Here is a 24,168-nt window from a genome sequence, read left to right as displayed (position 1 = left end):
GTTTGCACAGTAAACTTACAAACAGCTCTGACACACACACTTAGCCCATCAGACATGCCACCAGGGGTCTTTTCACAGTCCCCAAATCTCGAACGAATTCAAGAAAGCATACAGTATTAAATTGTGCCGTTATTGCATGGAATTCAGTTCCATCTCATATTGCTCAAATGAACAGCAAATCTGGTTTAAAAAAAACAGACAAAGCAACACCTCACGGCACAACGCCTCTCCCCTATTTCAAATCAAATCAAATGTATTTATATAGCCCTTCGTACATCAGCTGATATCTCAAGGTGCTGCACAGAAACCCAGCCTAAAACCCCAAACAGCAAGTAATGCAGGTGTAGAAGCACGGTGGCTAGGAAAAACTCCCTAGAAAGGCCAAAACCTAGGAAGAAACCTAGAGAGGAACCAGGCTATGTGGGGTGGCCAGTCCTCTTCTAGCTGTGCCGGGTGGAGATTATAACAGAACATGGCCAAGATGTTCAAATGTTCATAAATGACCAGCATGGTCGTATAATAATAAGGCAGAACAGTTGAAACTGGAGTAGCAGCACGGTCAGGTGAACTGGGGACAGCAAGGAGTCGTCATGTCAGGGAAGTCCTGGGGCATGGTCCTAGGGCTCAGGTCCTCCAAGAGAGAGAAAGAAAGAGAGAATTAGAGAGAGCATATGTGGGGTGGCCAGTCCTCTTCTGGCTGTGCTGGGTGGAGATTATAACAGAACATGGCCAAGATGTTCAAATGTTCATAAATGACCAGCATGGTCGAATAATAATAAGGTAGAACAGTTGAAACTGGAGCAGCAGCACGGCCAGGTGGACTGGGGACAGCAAGGAGTCATCATGTCAGGTAGTCCTGGGGCATGGTCCTAGGGCTCAGGTCCTCCGAGAGAGAGAAAGAAAGAAAGAAGGAGAGAATTAGAGAACGCACACTTAGATTCACACAGGACACCGAATAGGACAGGAGAAGTACTCCAGATATAACAAACTGACCCTAGCCCCCTGACACTTAAACTACTGCAGCATAAATACTGGAGGCTGAGACAGGAGGGGTCAGGAGACACTGTGGCCACATCCGAGGACACCCCCGGACAGGGCCAAACAGGAAGGATATAACCCCACCCACTTTGCCAAAGCACAGCCCCCAGACCACTAGAGGGACATCTTCAACCACCAACTTACCATCCTGAGACAAGGCTGAGTATAGCCCACAAAGATCTCCGCCATGGCACAACTCAAGGGGGGGGGCGCCAACCCAGACAGGATGACCACATCAGTGAATCAACCCACTCAGGTGACGCACCCCTTCCAGGGACGGCATGAGAGAGCCCCAGTAAGCCAGTGACTCAGCCCCTGTAATAGGGTTAGAGGCAGAGAATCCCAGTGGAAAGAAGGGAACTGGCCAGGCAGAGACAGCGAGGGCGGTTCGTTGCTCCAGAGCCTTTCCGTTCACCTTCCCACTCCTGGGCCAGACTACACTCAATCATATGACCCACTGAAGAGATGAGTCTTCAGTAAAGACTTAAAGGTTGAGACCGAGTTTGCGTCTCTGACATGGGTAGGCAGACCGTTCCATAAAAATGGAGCTCTACAGGAGAAAGCCCTGCCTCCAGCTGTTTGCTTAGAAATTCTAGGGACAATTAGGAGGCCTGCGTCTTGTGACAGTAGCGTACGTGTAGGTAAGTACGGCAGGACCAAATCAGAGAGATAGGTAGGAGCAAGCCCATGTAATGCTTTGTAGGTTACCACTAAAACCTTGAAATCAGCCCTTGCTTTGACAGGAAGCCAGTGTAGAGAGGCTAGCACTGGAGTAATATGATGAATTTTTTTGGTTCTAGTCAGGATTCTAGCAGCCGTATTTAGCACCAACTGAAGTTTATTTAGTGCTTTATCCGGGTAGCCGGAAAGTAGAGCATTGCAGTAGTCTAACCTAGAAGTGACAAAAAAGCATGGATTAATTTTCCTGCATCATTTTTGGACATCAAGTTTCTGATTTTTGCAATGTTACGTAGATGGCCTGGATAGTGTATGTATTGATATTTAGGCTACGTGTGCCTTTCATTTTTTTGATGTAGTTCTGTCCTTGAGCTGTTCTTGTCTATTAATGTTCTGTATAATGTCATGCTTCATGTTTTGTCTTTTCAGCTTGAATGGAGGATGCTTTATGTACAAGCCAGTCCACGGTAATGCACATCAAGCCTAGACAGAGACTCCCTAGGTTATATTAAAGGTAGACTCAAGGATATGACGTAGAAAATAAACAGCATAGTGGATTAATTTCTACTAGCGTTGAAACGTGAGGTTCAACTTCTCCAATGTTTTTTTATTTAACTAGGCAAAGCAGTTAAGAACAAATTCTTATTTACAATGATGGCCTACACTGGCCAAATCCAGACAATACTGGACCAATTGTGCGCCGCCTTATGGGACTCCCAATAAGTCGGTTGTGATACAGCCTGGATTCGAACTAGGATCTGTAGTGACGCCTCTAGCACTAAGATGTAGTGCATTAGACCGCTGCTCCACTTGCAAGTACTGTGTGTGACTGAGAGAAAAGTCTTGCATCAAGCTCATCTCAATATCTGCAGTACTCGTAGCATCGTCACTTCGATGAGTCTATCTTTAACTAATTTACCGCCTGGTGATGTCACCAGACAGGCCAAAATTCCATCCCACCAAAACAGGCTGAAATTTCAGGGAGTCTTTTCAAACAGCTCTTATACCAAAAGGACATTCTCACCATTTTATAGTATTATTCCAACCTCAACCTGTGTAAATATATATACACTGCTCAAAAAAATAAAATAAAGGGAACACTTAAACAACACAATGTAACTCCAAGTCAATCACACTTCTGTGAGATCAAACTGTCCAAGCAACACTGATTGACAATACATTTCACATGCTGTTGTGCAAATGGAATAGACAACAGGTGGAAATTATAGGCAATTAGTAAGACACCCTCAGGTGGTGCAGCTCATCCAGGATGGCACATCAATGCAAGCTGTGGCAAGAAGGTTTGCTGTGTCTGTCAGCGTAGTGTCCAGAGCATGGAGGCGCTACCAGGAGACAGGCCAGTACATCAGGAGATATGGAGGAGGCCGTAGGAGGGCAAAAACCCAGCAGCAGGACCGCTACCTCAGCCTTTGTGCAAGGAGGAGTAGGAGGAGCACTGCCAGAGCCTTGCAAAATGAACTCCAGCAGGCCACAAATGTGCATGTGTCTGCTTAAACGGTCAGAAACAGACTCCATGAGGGTGGTATGAGAGCCCGACGTTCACAGGTGGGGGTTGTGCTTACAGCCCAACACCGTGCAGGATGTTTGGCATTTGCCAGAGAACACCAAGATTGGCAAATTCGCCACTGGCGCCCTGTGCTCTTCACAGATGAAGGCAGGTTCACACTGAACACATGTGACAGGCGTGACAGTCTGGAGACGCCGTGGAGAACATTCTGCTGTCTGCAACATCCTCCAGCATGACCGGTTTGGAGGTGGGTCAGTCAAGGTGTGGGGTGGCATTTCTTTGAGGGGCCGCACAGCCCTCCATGTGCTCGCCAGAGGTAGCCTGACTGCCATTAGTTACCGAGATGAGATCCTCAGACCCCTTGTGAGACCATATGCTGGTGCGGTTGGCCATGGGTTCCTCCTAATGCAAGACAATGCTAGACCTCATGTGGCTGGAGTGTGTCAGCAGTTCCTGAAAGAGGAAGGCATTGATGCTATGGACTGGCCCGCCCGTTCCCCAGACCTGAATCCAATTGAGCACATCTGGGACATCATGTCTCGCTCCATCCACCAACGCCACGTTGCACCACAGACTGTCCAGGATGGTTGGAGAGCACTTTGTTGTTATAATTAACACAGGCTACTGCCTTAGCTGCAGTTTGTACACCATTCATGTGATAACTATGTCTCCACTACTGGGTGTTACTGGTTAGGCTTAGGCAAAATGCAGCTGTAGATTTTTCAACTAACCTGCTTTTGGTGATACTGTCTTCGTTGATGATTTAGTAAAAAGGCTATCCTATAAATGTCAGTTTCCAGTTGCTGGAGGTTCTACAAAAACCAAAGAGAACCTAGAATTATTCAATTCATGTTTTGCACTACGCAAAGAGGTTTCTTGTGTAACAGGGTTGGTTATGTTTCCACTTGCCACTGCAGACATATGTATTCGAAGGTTATGTATTCCTATTGGTTGGTCACATTCAAATATCAATAAGATGTTATGTCATTGGTTACGCTTGCAGTTACGGGGAGATTGCGAACATCAATTCTTCCCAGTCTGATAATTCATGGTAGGTCACGTTCTGAAATAGTGAATTCTATTTACGCAATTACAATGTGTACGAGTTCACTATGTACATGTCCGGATGTGTGTATATACAGTATATACACTCATATTACAGTTTATTAGGGACTGGGTCGGACCCCTCTAGATTAAAAATAAATGCACACCTATTAAGATGAGGTGCTGGCTAGCGGAGTAGAAAACTTGAAAATAAAAGAGAGCCGCACACTAGGAGCTCAGATGCAAAAATTGAATTACCAACATTTCGACAGCCAAACTGTCTTCATCAGGATATAATCACAAACACTGGGTGTGCCCCCCCCCTTTGCCTCCAGAACAGCCTGAATTCAATGGGGTATTGATTATACAAGGTGTTGACCAATTGGTATCAAGGGACCGAATGTGTGCCAGAAAACATCCCTCACACCATTACACCCCCGCCACCAGCCTGTACCGTTGAAACCAGGGAGGATGGGGTGTTGGTGATCGCATGCCCACTGGAGCTGCTTCTTGTTGTTTTTAGCTGATAGGAGTGGAACCCGGTGTCCGTCTGCTGCAATAGCCCGTGTACTGTGTGGTTATTGCCTGTTTGTGGGGCCCGCCTGTTCGCTTGCATGAATCTTGCCATTTTCCTTCGACCTCTCTCATCAACAAGCTGTTTTACGCCCACAGGACTGCCACTGACTGTATGTATTTTGGTTGTCACACCATTCTCGGTAAACCCTAGACACTGTCGTGCGTAAAAAGCCAAGGATGCTGGCCGTGTCTGAGACACTGGAACCGGCGCGCCTGCCATCGACGACCATACCACACTCAAAGTTGCTTCGGCCACTTGTTTTGCCCATTCTAAAGTTCAATGAACAGTAACTGAATACATTGATGCATTTCTGCCTGCTTTATATAGCAAGCCACGGCCACGTGACTCACTGTCTGTAGGAGTGAACCACCTTAAAGAGGTGGGGTTTCAGGTGTCTCCGGAAGGTGGTGATTGACTCCAGGACAGCGGAGTCAATCACCACCTTCCGGAGACACCTGAAACCCCACCTCTTTAAGGAATACCTAGGATAGGTTAAGTAATCCCTCTCACCCCACCCCCCCTAAGTTTTAGATGCACTATTGTTAAGTGACTGTCCCACTGGATGTCATAAGGTGAATGCACCAATTTGTAAGTCGCTCTGGATAAGAGCGTCTGCTAAATGACTTAAATGTAATGTAAATGTAAATTTTCGTGAACAACGCCACGGTCACGTGACTCACTGTCTGTCGAAACAAACCATTTTGGTGAACGGGGTGGTGTGTACTTAATAAACTGGCCACCGTGTACGGTACTTGTTAGATATCGGGGCCATCCTGGGATGTGCGTTTGTATTTTATTGCTGTAAGAGATGAGTTAGGTAGCATGCTCTAATTGTAATGGTCGCATTTTCTAACTGCTAATTCACAGTTATTTCCATGCTAACAAACAAATCACGAATCTACAGCCATCAATATAACGTTGTCCTGCACAGCTAATGTACTTCCTTGTGTCTATCGTCAGGTACTTACATTTATTGTATTTTGTACTATATTTGTTGTTGTTATGATGATTTTAATGACAAAATACCCAGTCTGATAATTCATGCAAGCGACATGTAATGCCCTTTAATGGAAACATAGTTATCACGTCTCTGGCATACAAACTGTAGCTATACTGCCTATTTCCCCTTGCCATAGCCTACAATGGCACACTTCGAAGATAGGGATCAGAATGGTATGGTGTTTATGAGGGCGGCCGGTCCATAGCATACAGGGTGTATAGCAGCAATCCCTCCAGTGATGTATTTTTACTTTTGTCATAAGCTCTCAGCTGTGCCTGCCTGTCAGGGACCATGTCATCTGAAGCAGGGCAGGCTATAAGACACTTTCCGACCCCAGTGAACGGAAATCAATTGCTTTCCATAGGAGAAAAAGATCAACCCAGGTAAGACTCAATCTGTCATGCATGGGTTTTTAAAGGTTTGCATTTATAATCTAGTTTAGGAATCATTTATTTGACAAAGACTATCTGTCTGTATATTACTCCTGATCTGTTGATTCAGCAAGATGTCTATTTCTAGCAATGCTACATGGTCTATGCCACATATGCTTTAAATCGGACTAAACCGCCTCATCATAAACATGCAATGTAACCCAATGCATGTGTGTACTCAGCTCTATCCTTTTAGCCTATGTGGTTTAAGAGTGGATTTTCAGTTGAAAAATGTAGATTTAGTCATAACCTTTACTGAGAATGCAGAATACACAATGTGTTAGTAGTTTCCTCTTTAAATATCTTGCAGTAGCAAAACCTCAATATTACCTGACTTTACAGGACGCAACAGACCCAGAACATTATCATCTGAGAGCCTCGGGAGTAATACAATCCTTATCCAATATATTTACATTTCTACATTCAGTAATAATATATTTTGTCCCATGTTGACTTATTACTCTCTCTGTTTACCTCTAGTGTCATATGAACGCATTTTGTCCATCCAAAGTTTGAGTGAGGTTGAGAACCCATGGAAAAGCATTACTCTGAACCGTTGCATAGTGTTTGCCATCATCATTGTGCTTGTGAGCTCAGGGGTGAATGAAATACATGGTGAGTGCTGAAACATTTGTCATTTTCTCATAACCTCAATGCACACAGACTAGCTCATGCACTATCTGTTGTGGTTCAGATGCTCTGGATGTACTTCTAGAGGAGAAGGATCTTCCCCAGATGTTCTTTGGAGGCACGGGTCTACAACCAGACGGCGTAGCTCAGGTATTGGAGCTCCTAGCTTATTTTCTTCCCGTGACCCTCGTATAACTAACACAGTGAATAACACATAATGACGTGCTGGGCGTTGGAACCTTATGTAATGATCCTGTTCCCTCCCTGCAGCCTGCAGCCTCTCTGTGGGACAGCTTGCTGAGCTGGGGCTCAGACGATGGAAGAAAAGGAAATCCCAAGAGAAGAGGGGGAATCTTGAGAATCAGAAATCGAGATGTGTCTGACAAAGGGCTGTTAAAGGAATGATAGAGGGAATACATTATGGAGAATGGTAAAGGAGGGGAAAGAGGAGGATAGTGCAACAAAAAAGGAAAACATTTTCTGAAGGACTAATCAAAGTGTGTTTATTATGTTGAAATATAAGGATATATTGTAGTTAAAATGTTACTACTGTAAAAAAAAAAAAAAAAAGATTTACAGTACATCACAATGATCTTAAATGCACCATACAGTCTTATCTGATCATGCATAAATGTTCTTCATATTTAAAGGGTATACAGAAATCAATAAGATGAGCTGGTTCCTATCTCGTATTTGATGATCAATATATTCTTTCAGCCTTCAATACGATCATGTGGTGCAAATTGATAATGCACAAATTGTACTTGAAAGATCCAATATGTGCACTGAGCCAATGAGTTTTCTATTTACATAACTAAGTGACAAAATGTGTATTAAATCAGCTAATATTGTAGACAACTAGATGTGATAATGTATTTACAATAAACAAAATAAATGCACTCAATGATTTAAAACATGCAATTCTACTTGACTTTTATTGAGTAATGGTGCAACAACCCAGGTGCCCTGGCCCTTTAATACCAATCATTGCACCACATGGAGGAGTCAGCGGCATCCACACTCCTTGGCCACCATGTTTGGTTTGTAGCAGATATTGGTTCCATGCTCATCCAACTCCACCACCTTGAGGTCCTCATAGTCCACAGGCACACAGCAGGGCGAGCGCTCCAGGGCCAGGCCACTCTGGATCTGGCTGTTAAGCAGGATAGCATGGTTATTCCCGTTGGTCAGGGGAAAGCTGCAGACTCCCTGGCAGTTGTAGATGGTGGCCTCAGGAGGAGACAGCAGGTATTTCTCTAGGGACACGGTGAGACTGTGCAGTCGACAAAGGTGCCGGTTCCCTGGGCCCTTCTGGCCTGCTCTGGTGGCCCGCTGCCCCCTCTCCACATCCCAGGCTCCCACTACTGTCTGCAGGGCCTTCAGCAGAAGCAGGGCTCGGTACTGCGTTTCACTGGGGCTCCCAACACCTATGTGAGTGAAAGAAAAAAGTTTAAATGACTTTGCAATTCAATTAATGCCCAGACATTGATCATGAATTTACATTGAGGCCTGCTCACCTGCTGGTGCTTCCTCGCCCTCTTTAGGAAGGACACTGAGTTCCTGGAGTCTCCTCAGTCTGTCCATTCCTGCTTTTCCCACCTCCTCCACCCTCATCTGGACCAGAACCTCCTCCAGCCTCTGCCTGAGCACCTCCAGTAGGGCAGGCTGCAGGGACAGCTCCCCGCGATGCCCCTGGAGCACAGAGCCCTGTGTGGGGAAAGAGAACAGGGTGGGAGCTGAGGAGTTGAGCAGCCTGGCAAGGAGGGTCTCACTGGACGACACCCCAAGGGACAGGGGGGGAAGAGAGTCCAGAGAGTACAGAGGTACCGAAGCAGCCCATGGTTGTGACTGCGTCTGTGGTGGCATGACGTCACTGAGGAACTTCTGCAGCTCACACAGAAACGTGTAGGTCCCAGAGGGAGCAGGGGAGGGACTCAGCTTTTCTGTCACTCTGGGGAAGACAATTACACTCATTTAAAAAATCTCTATGGCTTCAATCACTGAAAGAAAAAGACAGTAATAGGTACCGCATTCGAAAAAAAGACTATGCTAACTGACCTTTCATCAGTTCCTCTATTTGTAGAGAAAAGCACCAGGGGAATGACACTGACATCACTTCTTGTTCCGTCACCAATCAGGATACCTCGTAGTTCAGACAGCTTTTGTCCTGCCGAAAGGTGAATAATCTTGAGACATGTTGATGGAAGGAAAGCATATTAACTTGAACACGATAAGCTGTACAAGATGTTCTTACCTGTCTCTGGTGTTTTTGTGTCAACATTGAATCTCCATTGCAGTTGACTTTTGCCCTCGGGTTGCTTTCCCGTTAGGATGAGGAACTGTGTTCCTTCTGAAATACATACCGTCTGGGAGAAGTGGGAAAAGGTTGAGTCAGATAATAGCAGAACATCAAAAACTAAAGAAGCAAAATATCACCTGCCACATTGTCATGGCGATGATGTGGCCAGTGACACTGCTTCGCGAAAAGCACAATATCTTGAAAACTTGACAGCTGACATACAAAACATTTGAGACTGTATCAACAGTGGACTTATGGAAAAAATAGTTTTTGAGTGGAGTTTTCCTTTAATGGTCTGTAAACATCATGGTAAAGACAAGACTTATAAAATGTGAGAGACAAGTAAGAAGTTCAGGAATGTTGTTCTTGAGCAGGTAATGAATTCAAACCTGTTTGTAAGGTTGCAGAGAGTGACTGGTGAAAGTGATGGCACCGAGCGCTCCTGTTCTGGGGTTTCTAAAGGCAAGGAGCAGTATGGGCTTGATATTGGAGAGGGGAGGCCGGGGGAGGTGGAAGGTCAACACAAGACCCCCTCCCTCCACTTCACCCTCCATGAGCTCTGATAGACAAGACATAACATCCCATTTCAGTACATTCAGAATCAGATCCATATATGTGCCATTACCTACAAAGCTGAAATCTGGAAAGAGACAAAAATGTACCTTTGGTTGGGTGCCAAACATGTAGCCCATGTTTCTCTTTTTTGGCTTCTTCCGCTAGTGTGGATAAGGCAGGTACTGGAGCACCATCAGAGTGTGAGCAAACGCCAAATCGAGTCAAATCCTCCTTTCTCAGGTCGCTTTCCTGGCCCCAACCTTCACGAAGTGCTGAAAACATATCCTCAATAACCTCTCCATGAGACGGTATCCTTCCGAAACATGGAGTGTCCCCAGGTAGGTGAGAAGCGCTGGGATGGGAGTTTATGGTCTCCTTCACTGTTAAGGCATTCTCTCCCAAACCTTTTCCAACCTCCACTGAACGGTTGTCTCCTTGGATGAAAGAACAGACTAAATGTAGTCACAGAAGTCTGTATTCCCATAACAATATTTTGACAAATGTATAATTTGATGGCCAAAAGATGACCTTATTCAGAGATGATATTGCATCATTCACAATGTGATAAATTAAGTTACAGAAAATTATAATAAGCAGTTAGTTAATGCAATTAACAAATAGAGCACAAAGTAAAAAACTGTGCATTACAAAGCATACAATATTTTCTTGCAAATGCTAAAGAATCCATGTTTGGTCTCAGCTATGGCCAGGTCCCAGGCATACAGATTCATATCAATGCAACAAGTTACAAACAGCAGTACGGACAGTGTAATTGGGATGGTGAATAGTGTGACTGACCTGGCCCTGTTCCTGGGTGGTCTGGCGTGGGGTCCTCCTGACACCGGCCTAGCAGGCTGTCACTCAGTCTGCCCTGGTGTGGCAGAGTGACCATTGTGCTGGGCAGCAGCAGTATCAAGCAGAATATGCACCATAGCCTCATGGTAACCCTGTCTGTCCAGTCACGTCTGGATGGAACACTTGTTTTGGGTCAGGTCAGCGAGGGAGATGGGTTTTATGTACCGCCCCTCTTTCAGCTAAGGAGGACAGGCTGCCAAATACACAGCTCATACTATGTGATGTGTCCTTGAGAAACTATCCTATGTTGTAAGAAGTGGAGGGACAGTGAATACTACGGTGGGTTGAGATAACGCTAGGGAAAGGAAGCACAAGACAGACAATGGAGTGTTTTGTGTGTGGCAGACAGACACCTGCCCTCCCTGTGGGTGAGAAAAGACTGGCGATTTAAGCACCTCCAAAAAGGAAGGGAGGATGTTTGAAGGAGACAGAAAAAACATGCGTGTAATGACAATTCTATAAAGGCCTTTCATAGGTAATGTCTGGTCTATTACAGCATATCAATCAACACTATCATTGCTTCTGTGTCCTGCCATTTCTTACATACAGTTCTTCTTCAGGGATGATCAACTAGATTCAGCGGCAAAACAGAATATACACAAATGACAAAATCATTTGTAGACTGCAAATTGACCGCAAGAAGCCCAAACAGGTATATTTGACTAAAACATGCTAATTTCACACCTTGCGTAGGAATACTTTACAGATTTCCAAAATAATAAATACAAGAAAATGCTTAGGAACCCCCCCCCCCCCCCAATAAACAAACAGATATTGGAGTGTTCTTCATAAAAGTAGCCATTTTTTACATTTACATTTAAGTCATTTAGCAGACGCTCTTATCCAGAGCGACTTTTGTGATGCAATTCTAAGGATGCGATTGCAAATTGACGATTGATTACAGACACGTTGGCTTTAAAAAGTTCTCTCAGCAGTTATTGGACTAAGTACAGTGGATGGAATATGGATGTGCTGCATGCCAGATAGATACAGAAGAAGTGTTGGCTAAATAAGAGTTCTTGACGGATTAAAGGATCTATGGACAGACTATGAGATGCTGCTGTTGAGACTTCTCGGGTTGAAAAGTGCCTCACGGCCTTGGTTTCATGGAGAAATCCAACAGCTGCAGCTTTGTTTTGCACACGATCAAGGTCGTTCAGTTCAGTCTGTCCTGCTTGGTGGACAACAGCGCCAAGTGATAAAGTCAAGGATTCACAAATCATCCACTAAAAATTACAAGAATTGTTTATCATTTCTAAATGGCTTGAAAACATGCACGTAACATCACAGAACACTATTTCAGAGAGTATTCATAAAGATGACGTTGAATGTTGAATTATTCCCCAATAGTGGACATTTTGGACATAAATGTGTATTCCCCACTAAAGACAGAACTGAAGAACAATTCTCAAAACACTACTGTCCAGCTTTGGTCAAAACCATGATAAGCCTAGCTTTATTACAGAATGTACCAGAACTACTATAATGATAGTAGACAAATGACACTCATTCCACCCCTACATAGTCTGAATCCTTCATTGAAAACAAACTAAAATATCATGCACCATATACAAATCCTACAATTTTTTGAATAAAAAGCATAAAATCACCTTTTCAACATGCAGAACATCACCAATAAGCAGAGATGCAAATTAAATACTTTATAATAAACCATTTTATTTATAATTATCATAAAAAGGCAAATAAACAAAAGCAAATTTCAATTTGTCATTACACATCTAAGATAATAGCACCAACACCAGACAAGAGTTCCCATGACAGCCCAAGGCGTTTTGAAAGGTGGGTTTGCTGTTATTACACCTCAAACCTGCCCTTAGTTCTACTGATCCACATAGAGTTCAAATTCAGTCCAACTTCACAGCGTTCTCCCTATGTAGGACATTAATTCCTTTTCAGAGAGAGGGAGTGAGACGAGGCATTTGTGAGAGTGTAAGAAGAGGATTTTCCACGACATTGTCAGACCAGTCGAACACAAAGCTGTAATCTTTTGCTGGAGTGGCTGGATGTGTGCGACAGTGAGAAATTGAGGAGACAAACATACATCTTCGAGGAAGTTTGTCAACTCCAAGCACCAATATGATTTTTCAAGTTACATCAAAATATAAGAGAGGTCCCTGGTCCTGAGTTAGGGAAAGAGATAATGAAGTCACAGTTTATAGATAAGTGTGACGTATACAGTAGTGTTTTATCGTTTCAAGATATCTGCTATGTTCCTGAGTGAGACCTTTGGCAGGATTCAGAGTCTTGTTATGTGAAACAGTCTTAATTGTAAAGTTAATAGAGCAGTATACTGCACTACGGTATTAAATATGTATCCAAATTTGCCAGAGATCATGTGTACTTCTTTAGGTGAAATATTTAAAATGGGGTACGTCGAAGTAACAATATTCACTACACAATATTATTCTCTCTCCCACACACATTGCCACTCCAGCCAACTAGGAAGTATATTTTCAGATGGGACATTAATAATAAGTCAACAAGCGAGCTTGTGTTGAATTTTATTAAACCTTTTCCCTCCTCTAGCACAACAGGAGAGGAAGTGTATTAATCAGTAGCTGCATTTTCCTTGTTTTAAGTGTAGGAGAGCACCGTACTGTCTGTCTAAGAGTATTCCAATTTGATCTGAATCTTATGTCATAATAAAAGCATAATTGATACCAACTGCAATTATACCAAACAAAAAATAATAATGAAAACATCAACAATAACAGTAATTATAAAAGACCTGTCAGTGCTGATAACAGCTTCTCTGGTCATGACCGACATGAGCAAATCATTGTCCTCATTCCTGATTGCAAAGCACTGTTGTCTACTGGACAACATTGTGACTATAATGCTGTGATGTCTTATTTCTCCTCAAAGATACAGATGAAACAAACAAAACAATGAAGATAAATTAATATCCTGCTTCACATCCTCAATTAGTAAGGACTGGCAAATGACAATCAGATCAAAATGGAGCCTGGTTGTTGCAAACCCACGTAACGCATACTAGTTATTCTACAAACAGTTATATTGGAACAATTCACTTGTAATTACAACAGATGTATTATGCTCATACTATGGGAAGGAGGCGGCTTTAAGACATACTCCAGGACAGGCAGATTTGAAAGATGAGTTTTGGCTTTTGAATGCACCCAGAACCTTATCTGAAATCAGTTTGTATGGTTGAAACAGCACCTTTTCTAGTTTAAAATATAGTATTTTACAATGACTGAAAGACATGTTGTTTCACAGAGTAGAGGTTTCTCTTTAAAAAGCATGAAGTGAATCTGATTTACAATCCAGAACAAATCAAGACAGTCTAGTTGCAGCACAAATCTCTCCCTCTGTATGTGTTAACCACATAATAGTACAAGCATAGAGTTTCCCTGTGTATATCAGAGGAGACGGTGCCATGTGACAGGCATGCCCTCATTGACACTGAACAGTCATGGTGTTTCACTCACTCTATTAAGGCCCTGATTTAAACAACTCCGCACTGCTGTTTCCCTTGTTTCCAAGCCCAACCAGTTTGACAGGCTTGTAGATGTGGGTCACACATCAGCACCAAATGAAAATTTAAAAAACATACAAATATAATACCTCAAAATCAATCTAGGCATTTCTTATTCACCTACACACCATTCTTAACACAAACTTATCTGTACAAAACACAGCATCACATGCATTTACAAATAGTCCTGAACAATTTGCAAGTTTCTGAAAGCAAAAGGGTGTTTCGCAGTATGCCAAAACAATACTGTGAAAAATCACATCTAATGAGAGCGTTACCTGTTTTCATAACTCGGAGTCAGCCGTAGGTTGAAGATAGCTTTATCAAATCGTGCAGTGTCTACAGTTGTACGCTAGGTTTAAAACAATTCAATTGGATAATTGCATTTTAAATACGAGAAAGAATGCCAGAAAATAGCATTTAAAATGTCCCTGTGGACAAGCACCAAGTATTGACAGTTATTGATGTTCTTAATATTGTATAAATAATATGAGGCACAGTCCAGAGTTATACAGATTGTAGCACCATTGTTTTCAGACTGTGAGTCAAGTACACACTTAAACCTATTGCATTCTACACTGTTACACATGTTTCAGGAAAACAAAAACACAACTTTACAAAATGGAGAAACTTGACAGCATAAATATAATAATCTAAATTATACACAATTATACAGTCAGAGAATGTCTCTTATTCACAGTACAATACTGTTTACAAAAATGAAATAGAAAATCCAATGAAAAGCTGTGGAAATGGCCCAGTAGTTTTTGTTAGTCATGCATTTCCCAGTGTGTGAGCGGTGTTTGTATATCAGTGTGTGCAGGTTGAAGTGGCTGCAGAAAGCGCCACTACAGTGTTAGTGGACAAAAGGTGACACGTACAGACAGCATTTCTACCCTGTGAACTCAGTGAGATGTGACTCCAGAGACTTGCCTGAATACAACACAAACAACATTTGAGTCCCAAAATTACACCTCCATTTCATTTCATCATATCAGTGTTTCAGCAGGGATATAAAAACATAACAAAGAAGCTTAGATTAAGAGTAGTTGAGATTCCTACTTGTGAAGAATGCACATTGTGTTGCGGGTCCCTACGCCCCTAGCACTCCAGCTGGCTCTATAAGTAGTGATTATAAACGGACTGTCTCAGTAACTGAATCCTGTTTCCGCTTTCTATCCTCCAGTCCTTCTGCTGTTCACATCATGCATGTGTTGATGCACAGCTCAGCCGGCAGCACTTAAGTGAATGAGAACCTCTGAGCCGACCATTTCATGTCCAGACACGAACGTTATTCACATAAATGATCCTTTGACTTGACACAGACCATAATTACACCAATATAACTAAGAACCTTTTACTCTGGGCTGACGGCTGACTATAGTGCTGTCCCTGCACCAGGGACATTGTCACAGGGTACACAGATATGTTACCCAGTGCATTTGAACAAACAGCTTCCCCCTGTTTTATACTTAGCCAAAAGCTAACATTAGCCAAAAGCTAATGTGTTCAAATGATATTTCATTCACTGAACAAATGATCAGGGTTCAAGGTTAGGTAGCAGGGTGCTAGAGATGCAGTGAGGCACAGCTGCATGGTCCCTAGTCCTGATCAGAGCTGGGTTAGACTGGTCTAGCGTGTGTGTGATGGTGTGCGTGGAGGGTGAGGTCTAACATAGCACCCGGTGGTCAGATAATGACAGAAGAGGAGAGTGCCGTCTACTAGAATGAGTGCCGCCCACACGAATCTCCCACTGTACACACTGTCTGCCTTTACTAATATAACGGCATCAGTGATATGTAAAACTACACTGCTGACTGACTTATTCTGTAGTCAACTGTGTGAATTGAGTCTTTAACAAATAACTATGTATATTTAGTAAGTCTTATTTGCACCACGTTACATGGTGACAGTGATGTACCTTTACAAGTTACTGCCATGGAAACAGTGCGTTTCATGTGTCACTATAATGTTAAGAGTAGGCAGCATACCAATTCATTAAGGATGGGATGAACAAAACCCAGTGATTACTATCAGCCTCAACCCACAACACAAACACCCCTGTGACCGCTCAACTCTGCTCAGGACGCCATGCTGCGAGTATGTGTCAGCGTGAGTTGCCGAAGCAGTGTGTGTGTATGTGTGCTCAGCTCTGTGTGTGTGTGTGTGTGTGTGTGTGTGTGTGTGTGTGTGTGTGTGTGTGTGTGTGTGTGTGTGTGTGTGTGTGTGTGTGTGTGTGTGTGTGTGTGTGTGTGTGTGTGTGTGTGTGAGTCCCAGTACAGTGGCGGTTTAGCAGGCTTAGGAGCACGAGTGAGATAGTATTGTCCATTGGTCCACACCTGTCCATTTGCATAGGTTACGTTGGGTTGAGGTAGATATTCTTCAGTTACCTGCCAGGCAGAGGAAAGAGCCAGGGTCAAAACCAAATTCGGGCAATTAGCATATATAAAAGCAGGACAGGAGACTGCTCCTGAAGAGTGGATTTGTCAGAGTTAAAAAGCACCAAAAATAAATGTTTAGATTATAACAGGTATTGTTATGATTTATTCACAAACCTACAATAATGATAAATGCCATTTAGCAGACGCTTTTCTCCAAAGCTACTTTTAGCCAAAGCGTCATGCATCATACATTTTTCGTATGGGTGGCCCCAGCGGGAAAGAGGAGTAGAACTCACCTTGTTATAACTGAATAGCAGCTTTGGAAGCACAGGAAAACCAGGTTGTCTGTGTGTCTCTCCCTATCAGTCTCTTCCTCTTATCCCTCTGATTGACCCACACCCCCCATACCACATCCCCCACCCGCCCCTCACCCTATGCCCTATCTAGGCCGGGAGCCAGGGTGCTGAGAGGACGACGTGTAGGAAGTAGGCAAGCCCAGAGTCCTCCACATGCTGACCCCACCTCCTGAGCTACTGGTCTGGGTTGGAGGGGGCAGATGAGGGGGGTAGTGCACTGTGAAGCTACGAGAGGAAGGTGAAGAAGAGGGGGAGACAGAAGCAGAGGAGGAGACCGAGATAGAGGAGGACTGTACTCTCTGTTGCTGGAGAGAAGAGGGGGAGGCCTCAGAGCGAGACGAGGTACTGGGGTCAGAGGACGAGACTGAGGAGGAGGAGACGTTGATATGTGGTGGTGGAGGGGGCAGGGAGAGCGTGGGGGGTGGAGGGGTGTGCAGCACTGTTTGGGTGCGGGTGTGCTGGGAATGGGAGAGGGGGAGGGAGGAGGATACAGAGGCCAGGAAGGAGGAGCCTGACTGTGGGGCAGGATGTTGGTGCTGCTGGGAGGAGAGACTGAGCAGAGAGCTGAGGCCTCCTGAGGCTGGCAGCGCAGCCCCAAACTGATGGGAGGACACTGAGGGCACCACGTGGTGAAACATGCCTGTGGATTAAACAGCGAGAGACGGAGAGATGGGGGAGGACACAGAGAGAGAGACACTCAGCCAGGATTTGTATAGCGCCAAGCGAGTTTTACAGACAGGCACACAGAAAGCAGACAGAGACATGTCACTATAAAAGGGTCGACTGAATCAGCTGTTATAGACCAAAGGCCGTTCCTCTGAAATTAACTAATGTTTTGTGCAAATAAAACAAGTCTAATCATAGTGAAACGTCTCTGAATTACACACACATGACCAGCAGCATTAACACCAACACCCAAAGAAAATGCAGATCAAGTTCCTTTAATTAATTACTAAACACTGTAATTTGTAAATACTTCAGAGTATTACAGTATAGCTAACCAACACAGACAATTGTAGGCTATATCACAGTATACAGATTGAAGGGCATTATCCATGCCCGTAGCCAAGTATATCATTCTTAAGATCTGCTCTCTTCAAAATGTTAGGCATTTTCCAAGGGTGTCCAACTCAGCATCTGTTCAGCCAGTCCATGGCAAAGCAAAGCAGCAAGGGCATTCAGACAGGCAGCAGGACAGGGCTCCCACTTACCTGTGTCCATCAGTAGGCCTCTCCGATTGACTTCCTCTGTACCACTGTCTAACACACCCAATCTGAGGACTCTGATCTCAGTCTACCCCAAACCATACCCAATAGTACTGCTGAATGGAAGGAGACTGGTTAGAGTGGGTGTGTAAGTGGGCCTCACCTGCCAGCCCAGCGCTGGAGAAGCTCCCCAGGGAAGAGTGTCCGTTGACCAGGCGCGGGGCCCCGCTCACAGAGGTTCCGGACGGCTGGGTTCCGAACAGGGACTGGAGGACAGAGGCGCCCCCAAGGGGGAACTGGGCCCCCAGGTAATGTCCAACAGAGGCCCCTGAGGCTGAAGATACGGGGATGCCCCCTACCTTGCCGCTCAGGATACCCCCGCTGACGGCTGCAGAGATGAAGAGATTCTGGCTGTTGCCCATGCTGCTGGATGTCTTCAGCTCCCACTCACCCCGGGGCTTCTGTTTGGGCATGGCCTGCCTCTCAGAGCTGCTTCCTCCCTGGGCCCCTGCCCCTGCCCGGCCCCCAGACTCCTGGCTAAGGAAGGGGTTAAGGGGGATGTCCTGAAACCCAGAGGGCTCGTCCCCGGCCCCCTCGCACCCCCTCCTCTGCTGCTGCGGTTTGTGATCAGAGTCTGAGTCCGTACCCATGCCCAGGCCCCGCGGCTCTCTCCCTGTGCCAAAGGGGGAGCCCCCCTGCCTCACCTCGGACAGGGGCTGCTTGAGGTCGGAGATGGGGGAGAAGGTGGATTTCCACTTGCTGTTGGATGAGGAGGAAGATGAAGAGGAGACCTCACTTCCTGTGCTGTTACTGCTGCTGCCTCCTGACTTCCTTCCTGTTAACCCAATAGAGTATTTTATTTTAAAAAGAGCACAAGAAAAAGCACAGTAGATAGCTGACAGTGATATCATGTTAATTATGCAGGCTTCAGCAGTCACATTTTGGGACGTTCCTTACCGCGCTCCCTGTCCCCTGGTCTGCCTGGTCCATCTCTGCTCTCCAAGGAAATAGTGGCAATCTTCCTTTCAATTCTAAAACAAGACAAATTCAAGAAAATTCAACTTCAAAACGTACTCTTCTATAGAAATGAGTGTGCAACCACATGTTATTTTTTTGCTTCACCGTTTACTATACCTTGAGCTGGAGCTGTCCGCAGGGTAGCCAGAGTCATCATCAGAGCTGGGTGCGGAGGAGTAGCATCCTGAGCCATTCATCTCCAGGGGGCGTTCTCGCTTCAATACAGGGGGCTGGTCCATGTCTGGACCACAGGGGCTACATCCAGACTGCTCCGGGGAAGAGATGGCAGCGATCTCCAGAGGCTGGTTAATGTTGTTCACCTGACACGACAAACACAGAAAATAGGGTTAGCCCTTTCCCCCCCACACCTTATTTAACCAGGTAGGCTAGTTGAGAACAAGTTCTCATTTAACTGCGACCTGGACAAGATAAAGCAACGCAGTGTGACACAGCCAATAACACAAACAAGTCAATGACACAGTAGAAACAAAATAAAGTCTATATACAGTGTGCGCAAAAGGCATGAGGAGGTAGGAAATAAATAGGCCATAGGAGCGAATAATTACAATTTAGCAGATTAACACTGGAGTAATAAATGAGCCCTAACCCAGGGTTTCCCAAACTCGGCCCTCGGGAACCCAAGTGTGGCACGTTTTGGGTTTTGCCCTAACACTACACAGCTGATTCAAATAATCAACTAATTGAATCAGCTGTGTGTTAAGGCAAAAAACTAAATGCGCCCCATTCAAGTCCCAAGGACCGAGTTCGGGAAACCATGCCCTAACCCTAAAGCTACAATATGTAACTTTTTGGTCGACCTGACAAAATTCACAAAGTTATAGATCTGTCATTCTCAAAGAAAACAAGTCTAAGAAGCGGTAGATCTGTTCTATGTGCACTACCTCTATGCTTCCGTTTTTAAGTTTTGTTTTTGCATCTTACTTTCGGTTTTGTACACCAGCTTCAAAAAGCTGAAAAAACTTTTTTGGTTATGGAAAAGATACTTCACAGTGGTTTGGATGGTACAATTACTGTCTACTCTATACTTCCTTGTTTTGTCACAAACTGAAATTAGGCGAACTTAGAATTTTAGAAACCAAGAATTGGTGGAGAGATTTGTACATTGTGCATCTTCAGCCTACAGTTAAAATATGTATTCAGTAGGGCCTAGATATTAAGGAATCAAACAACTCTTGTAGCAAGTACCGCACTGCAACCAACTTAGCCATTGAAGCAGTGTACCACGTTTTAAAGAACAGGGAAGCAACCTGAACGTAGCTTGACTCACCATGGAGTTGATGTTGAGTGGGGATCCTGATGGGTGATTGGTGGAGCTGAGCCCAGGAAAGGACTTCCTCTTTGGGGAGCCACTGGCAGGTTGAGTCCCCGTTGAGCTTCGCTTCCTCCTCCCACGCTTGCGTTCCTCCTGAGACCCATGGCCGTGAGAGTTTGTGTGTTGGGAGCCCGGCGAGTGGTGGTGGTTGTTGTGGTTACTGTGGCTACCTAGGTGATGCTGGCTTTGTCTGGCCGAGCCGAGGCGGAGGCGAGAAGCGGCGCCCCCAGAGGAGGAGGAAGACGATGAAGAGGAAGAAGAGAAGAACATGCGGCGTCTGGACTCGCTGTCCTGGGGCTCAGAGTCAGACTCGCCCTGGCGCTCGGCCCTGTCCTCAGGGAGGATTCTGGGGGTGCCGTCGGCATACTGGAGGACCCCTCCGGTGCTGAGGGGGGGGCTGTGGCCTTGTGTTGGTCCCATTGAAGGGGCACCATGAGGGGGAGGGGAGGGGGCAGCCCCGTCCTGTTCCTCAGAGTGAGAGCCTCCGTTCATCAGCCCTAAGCTAGAGGAGTACCCTGAAGAAGGACAGAGGGGGTTAGACACTGGTCAGTCATGATATGTCTCAACACATGCAGGATTCAATGGATGATATAGAGTGTATTTGGGACTGCTTACCGTTGGTCTGGCCTGTCTGGGACACAGGACTCGGTGTGCTCCTCTACAAAAACAAACACGGAGCGCTTGAATCAACACAGTGGTTTATTACAGCAAACAGGACGTTACTACCCAGTCGGAAAGCTACCTGTAGCCCTGCCATTCTCTAAGCCAGTGGTTCCCAAAGTCAGTCGGCCTTTCAACTTACTTTGGAAAGTTGTAAGCGTAGAATGCACAAGGTGCAACTTCGAAATTGGATAATGAATCAACAGTTTCCCTCGTGTCATGCCAGTCATTGTAGACCTTCGTGAGCTACAGTATTTATAACTTGTCAGAAATATCCAGATCAACTGTCCAGAGTGAAAAAGTTTGGGAACCACTGCTCTAAGCCAGAGTTATAGGAGCCATATGTACCCACCAGTCTCTCTGCTCGGCTGGGCAGCACCACACTGGCCAGGGGGATGCTAACGGGGAGTTTGCTGGGGTGCACTGTGCTGAGGGGGATACTGATGGGCAGGCTGGTGATGGCTTCACCCGGACCCCCTGCTGGACTCTTCTCCTTACCCCCCTGGACATCACACACACACACAATCACACACACGAGGACCAGTCAGACAGACTGAGTACATACTGTGTGTGAGTCAACAGGGTAGGCTGTGTGTCAGTGTGTGGACAGAGAGGACAGACAGTTACCCTCTCAGCACTCCTGAGTATGTTGTTCTGCTGACTGTCTGATGAGTTGGGAGACAGGCAGCTCAGTTTAGCGCCTAGTGGAGAGGTGATGGCGCCCATATCCCCCCCTGCAGGAGTAGAAACACAGTCAGGAATACTGTCCTCAACAAACATGGAACACATCTCCATGTTTTCAGGACAATCTACTATGTCAGTCTGTTGATAACTAACCTGAGACTAGAGTCCTGCATCGGGTCGGATACCCACGGTTCCTCGCGGTTGATCCGAAAAAAAAAAAAAAAAAATCAGCTGGCGGGTGGAATGAAAACATTCTTTCAACCAGCGGGTCGGCTCGCGGTTCAGAACAATTATATTGCGTTTAACGTTTAAAATCAAGATAATACTTTTTTGGAGCTTGTTCTGTTAAATTTTGTCCGGTGAATTCAATTAGGCTATGTGAGTGGTGAGGCAGACAAAGCCTAGGCTACCAGCCACGCAGCGAGAGAGTGGAGCAGGAACTGTCCATTTGTTGTGTGGTGCTGAAACGTTCCTAATTTGTCCACGTGCAGAGAGCTTATGTTCCCTTCTGCCACACAACGATACATTGGCAAGTTTATTTTCCCGGACTCCTAGCTCACGGGAAATGGTTAACGTAACAGGAGAAATAAAAAGAAAGGTTATGATGAATACACCATCGTGGAAACAGGTGCTTCACGAGTGAAATCCTTGGTTTTGGAAGGCTTTTGGAGTCATTGTGGACAAGGAGGACAACAACCCAGTAGATGGATGCACAGCCTGCAAAAGTGCAAGCAGGTGTTTGTTAACAATAATTCAGTTAATTGTCAGTTAATTATTACATAAATTCAGGCTTTCGTGCATTTAGACCATACGCAGGAAATTTTACACCTGTGCGACTGGTAATAGTTTGAGTTGCCAATAGCCTACTAAATAAATGTAGCCTATTTGATTCTGGGAAATATTCATTTAAGTTTCAATTCAACTACTTGATTATGGAAACAATACTCAATGTAAAGGTATTGTTTTATTGTGTTGGCTATAGACTTACATTAGATAAGGAATAAGGAGGTTACTTAGAAAGCTCTTTTTCAAAGCGATTTGAGTTGTCAATGTGCCGCATCGCATTGTGCATAGTTTCCTTTTATAAACATTTTTAATAGACATAAATAGACACAAATGAATTCATGCAGGGAAAGGGAATTGTCTACAACTCTGTTAGTTGTCGATGTTATTTTGGCGGGTCACGGATCGCTTCTCGGAACAATTCTACGCGGATGGGTCAGGTTGCGGAGAAAAATCTGTCCTGATGTCGGATATCGGGTGAGGCTCCGAATTGATGTGGCCAGCGCGGGGCGGGTGCGGCTCCAAAAAACGGACCCGTGCAGGACTCTACCTGAGACCAGTGAAGCCCAAGCCTCTGAAGTGTGCAGTACTAGAGTCCTGGTTCAGGTGTCTGCGCAGGGCGATCTTGGCTGGGGAGAAGCGGGTGTAGTCAGGGAGGGGGTGACCCAGCTGCCTGTGCCGGGCGTCCGGGGTGGGGGGCACAATCTCGTGGTCAGGCGAGATGGGCAGGTAGCGGGAGAGGAGCTCTCCCTTGGTGGCCCTCCTGTCGAAGCAGGGCGAGGCGGTGCTGTTGATGGACAGTTCGGGGCTGAGGCCGGCCACGACCAGGCTCAGTTTGGGGGTGTCGTGGTCCAGGGTAGGGAGGCCCTTACGGTAAGGGGAATCCTCACAGGGACTGTAGGACTTGAGCTGGAGCAGCTCCTGTTGTCTCTGACTCTTCTCCAGCTCCACGATGCTGATCTGAGAACCAACACCAGGGGGAGCCGTTACACAAGGTAAGGAATAGGAACATCACTTTGCTAACAAAAACTATGCTTCACAACAACAGTAGATGACCGATTCCTCCACTATTTCTAAGTTTTGTCGGTAGAGATAGGTGGAACAGAGAGGAAGGGGCACAGAGGGGTGTACCTGTAGCTCGAGACAGTGCCGCTGTTTTTCGGAGATCTGTCTGCGTAGGGCCTGCTTCTCCTTCAGCAGGCTCTCAAGACACAGAGAACTCCAGTCCAGCTTCAGCTCTTCACACCGTGACTTCAACTGAAACAGGCCATTATAGTTAGTGAGTTACAAGTCTCTGGCTATGTCTGACAGAATGCCCAACACGAAGATCAACCCAAATGTGAAAAGGCCTAGAGAGATGACACCCAGGAATAGCGAGGTTGTCTCACCAGGAAGAGGCTGTGGTCCCTCAGCTCAATCATGTCTCTCTCCAGCTGCTTGGTCTGCTCCTTCAGCTGATGGTTGTGGGCTGAGATCTCCTTCTGGGCCTGCAGCAGGTCCTCCACAGTTAGGGCCTTCACTCCCAGCTGAGGGGAACACAAAAACAGGGTAAGATGTTTGGCGATCGAGTACTCTCCCAACATTGGCTTCTCAT

The 24,168-nt window shown here is 45.4% G+C and overlaps 2 protein-coding genes across 5 annotated transcripts in view; both read right to left on the bottom strand.

Moving 5' to 3' along the window:
- Nucleotides 1-7,412: 7,412 nt before the first annotated feature.
- amh (anti-Mullerian hormone) lies at nucleotides 7,413-10,772 on the bottom strand. Of its 2 annotated transcripts, none has more exons than XM_046301057.1 (7): nucleotides 10,579-10,772; nucleotides 9,888-10,214; nucleotides 9,615-9,784; nucleotides 9,181-9,292; nucleotides 8,985-9,093; nucleotides 8,444-8,877; nucleotides 7,413-8,353 (listed from the first exon to the last, which is right to left on the bottom strand). In XM_046301057.1, the coding sequence occupies exons 1-7, from the start codon at nucleotides 10,718-10,720 to the stop codon at nucleotides 7,932-7,934; spliced, it is 1,716 nt and encodes a 571-aa protein (XP_046157013.1). In that variant the 5' UTR covers nucleotides 10,721-10,772; the 3' UTR covers nucleotides 7,413-7,931. The 2 variants fall into 2 exon arrangements, with proteins under 2 accessions (XP_046157013.1, XP_046157014.1); XM_046301058.1 differs by having other exon boundaries at nucleotides 9,888-10,211.
- A 1,520-nt stretch (nucleotides 10,773-12,292) lies between these two features.
- The window catches only part of LOC123997071 (histone-lysine N-methyltransferase, H3 lysine-79 specific-like), a 30,068-nt gene continuing 18,192 nt past the window's right edge, over nucleotides 12,293-24,168 (bottom strand). For 2 of the 3 annotated variants that reach the window (XM_046301054.1, XM_046301055.1), the window contains 12 exons: nucleotides 23,963-24,100; nucleotides 23,706-23,831; nucleotides 23,125-23,534; nucleotides 21,735-21,840; nucleotides 21,460-21,609; nucleotides 21,063-21,105; nucleotides 20,403-20,962; nucleotides 19,232-19,434; nucleotides 19,055-19,128; nucleotides 18,261-18,932; nucleotides 16,833-17,532; nucleotides 12,293-16,545 (listed from right to left, as the gene is read on the bottom strand). In XM_046301054.1, coding sequence (XP_046157010.1) covers nucleotides 16,976-17,532; nucleotides 18,261-18,932; nucleotides 19,055-19,128; nucleotides 19,232-19,434; nucleotides 20,403-20,962; nucleotides 21,063-21,105; nucleotides 21,460-21,609; nucleotides 21,735-21,840; nucleotides 23,125-23,534; nucleotides 23,706-23,831; nucleotides 23,963-24,100 — 3,039 coding nt within the window. In that variant the 3' untranslated portion in view covers nucleotides 12,293-16,545; nucleotides 16,833-16,975. The remainder of the gene's footprint in view (nucleotides 16,546-16,832; nucleotides 17,533-18,260; nucleotides 18,933-19,054; nucleotides 19,129-19,231; nucleotides 19,435-20,402; nucleotides 20,963-21,062; nucleotides 21,106-21,459; nucleotides 21,610-21,734; nucleotides 21,841-23,124; nucleotides 23,535-23,705; nucleotides 23,832-23,962; nucleotides 24,101-24,168) is intronic. The other variant, XM_046301056.1, reaches the window with a different exon arrangement.

The sequence above is a fragment of the Oncorhynchus gorbuscha genome, linkage group LG15 (genome assembly GCF_021184085.1).
Source record: "Oncorhynchus gorbuscha isolate QuinsamMale2020 ecotype Even-year linkage group LG15, OgorEven_v1.0, whole genome shotgun sequence".
In the NCBI taxonomy this organism is placed as follows: domain Eukaryota; kingdom Metazoa; phylum Chordata; class Actinopteri; order Salmoniformes; family Salmonidae; genus Oncorhynchus; species Oncorhynchus gorbuscha.
This window is presented reverse-complemented; position numbering and strand designations above follow the sequence as displayed.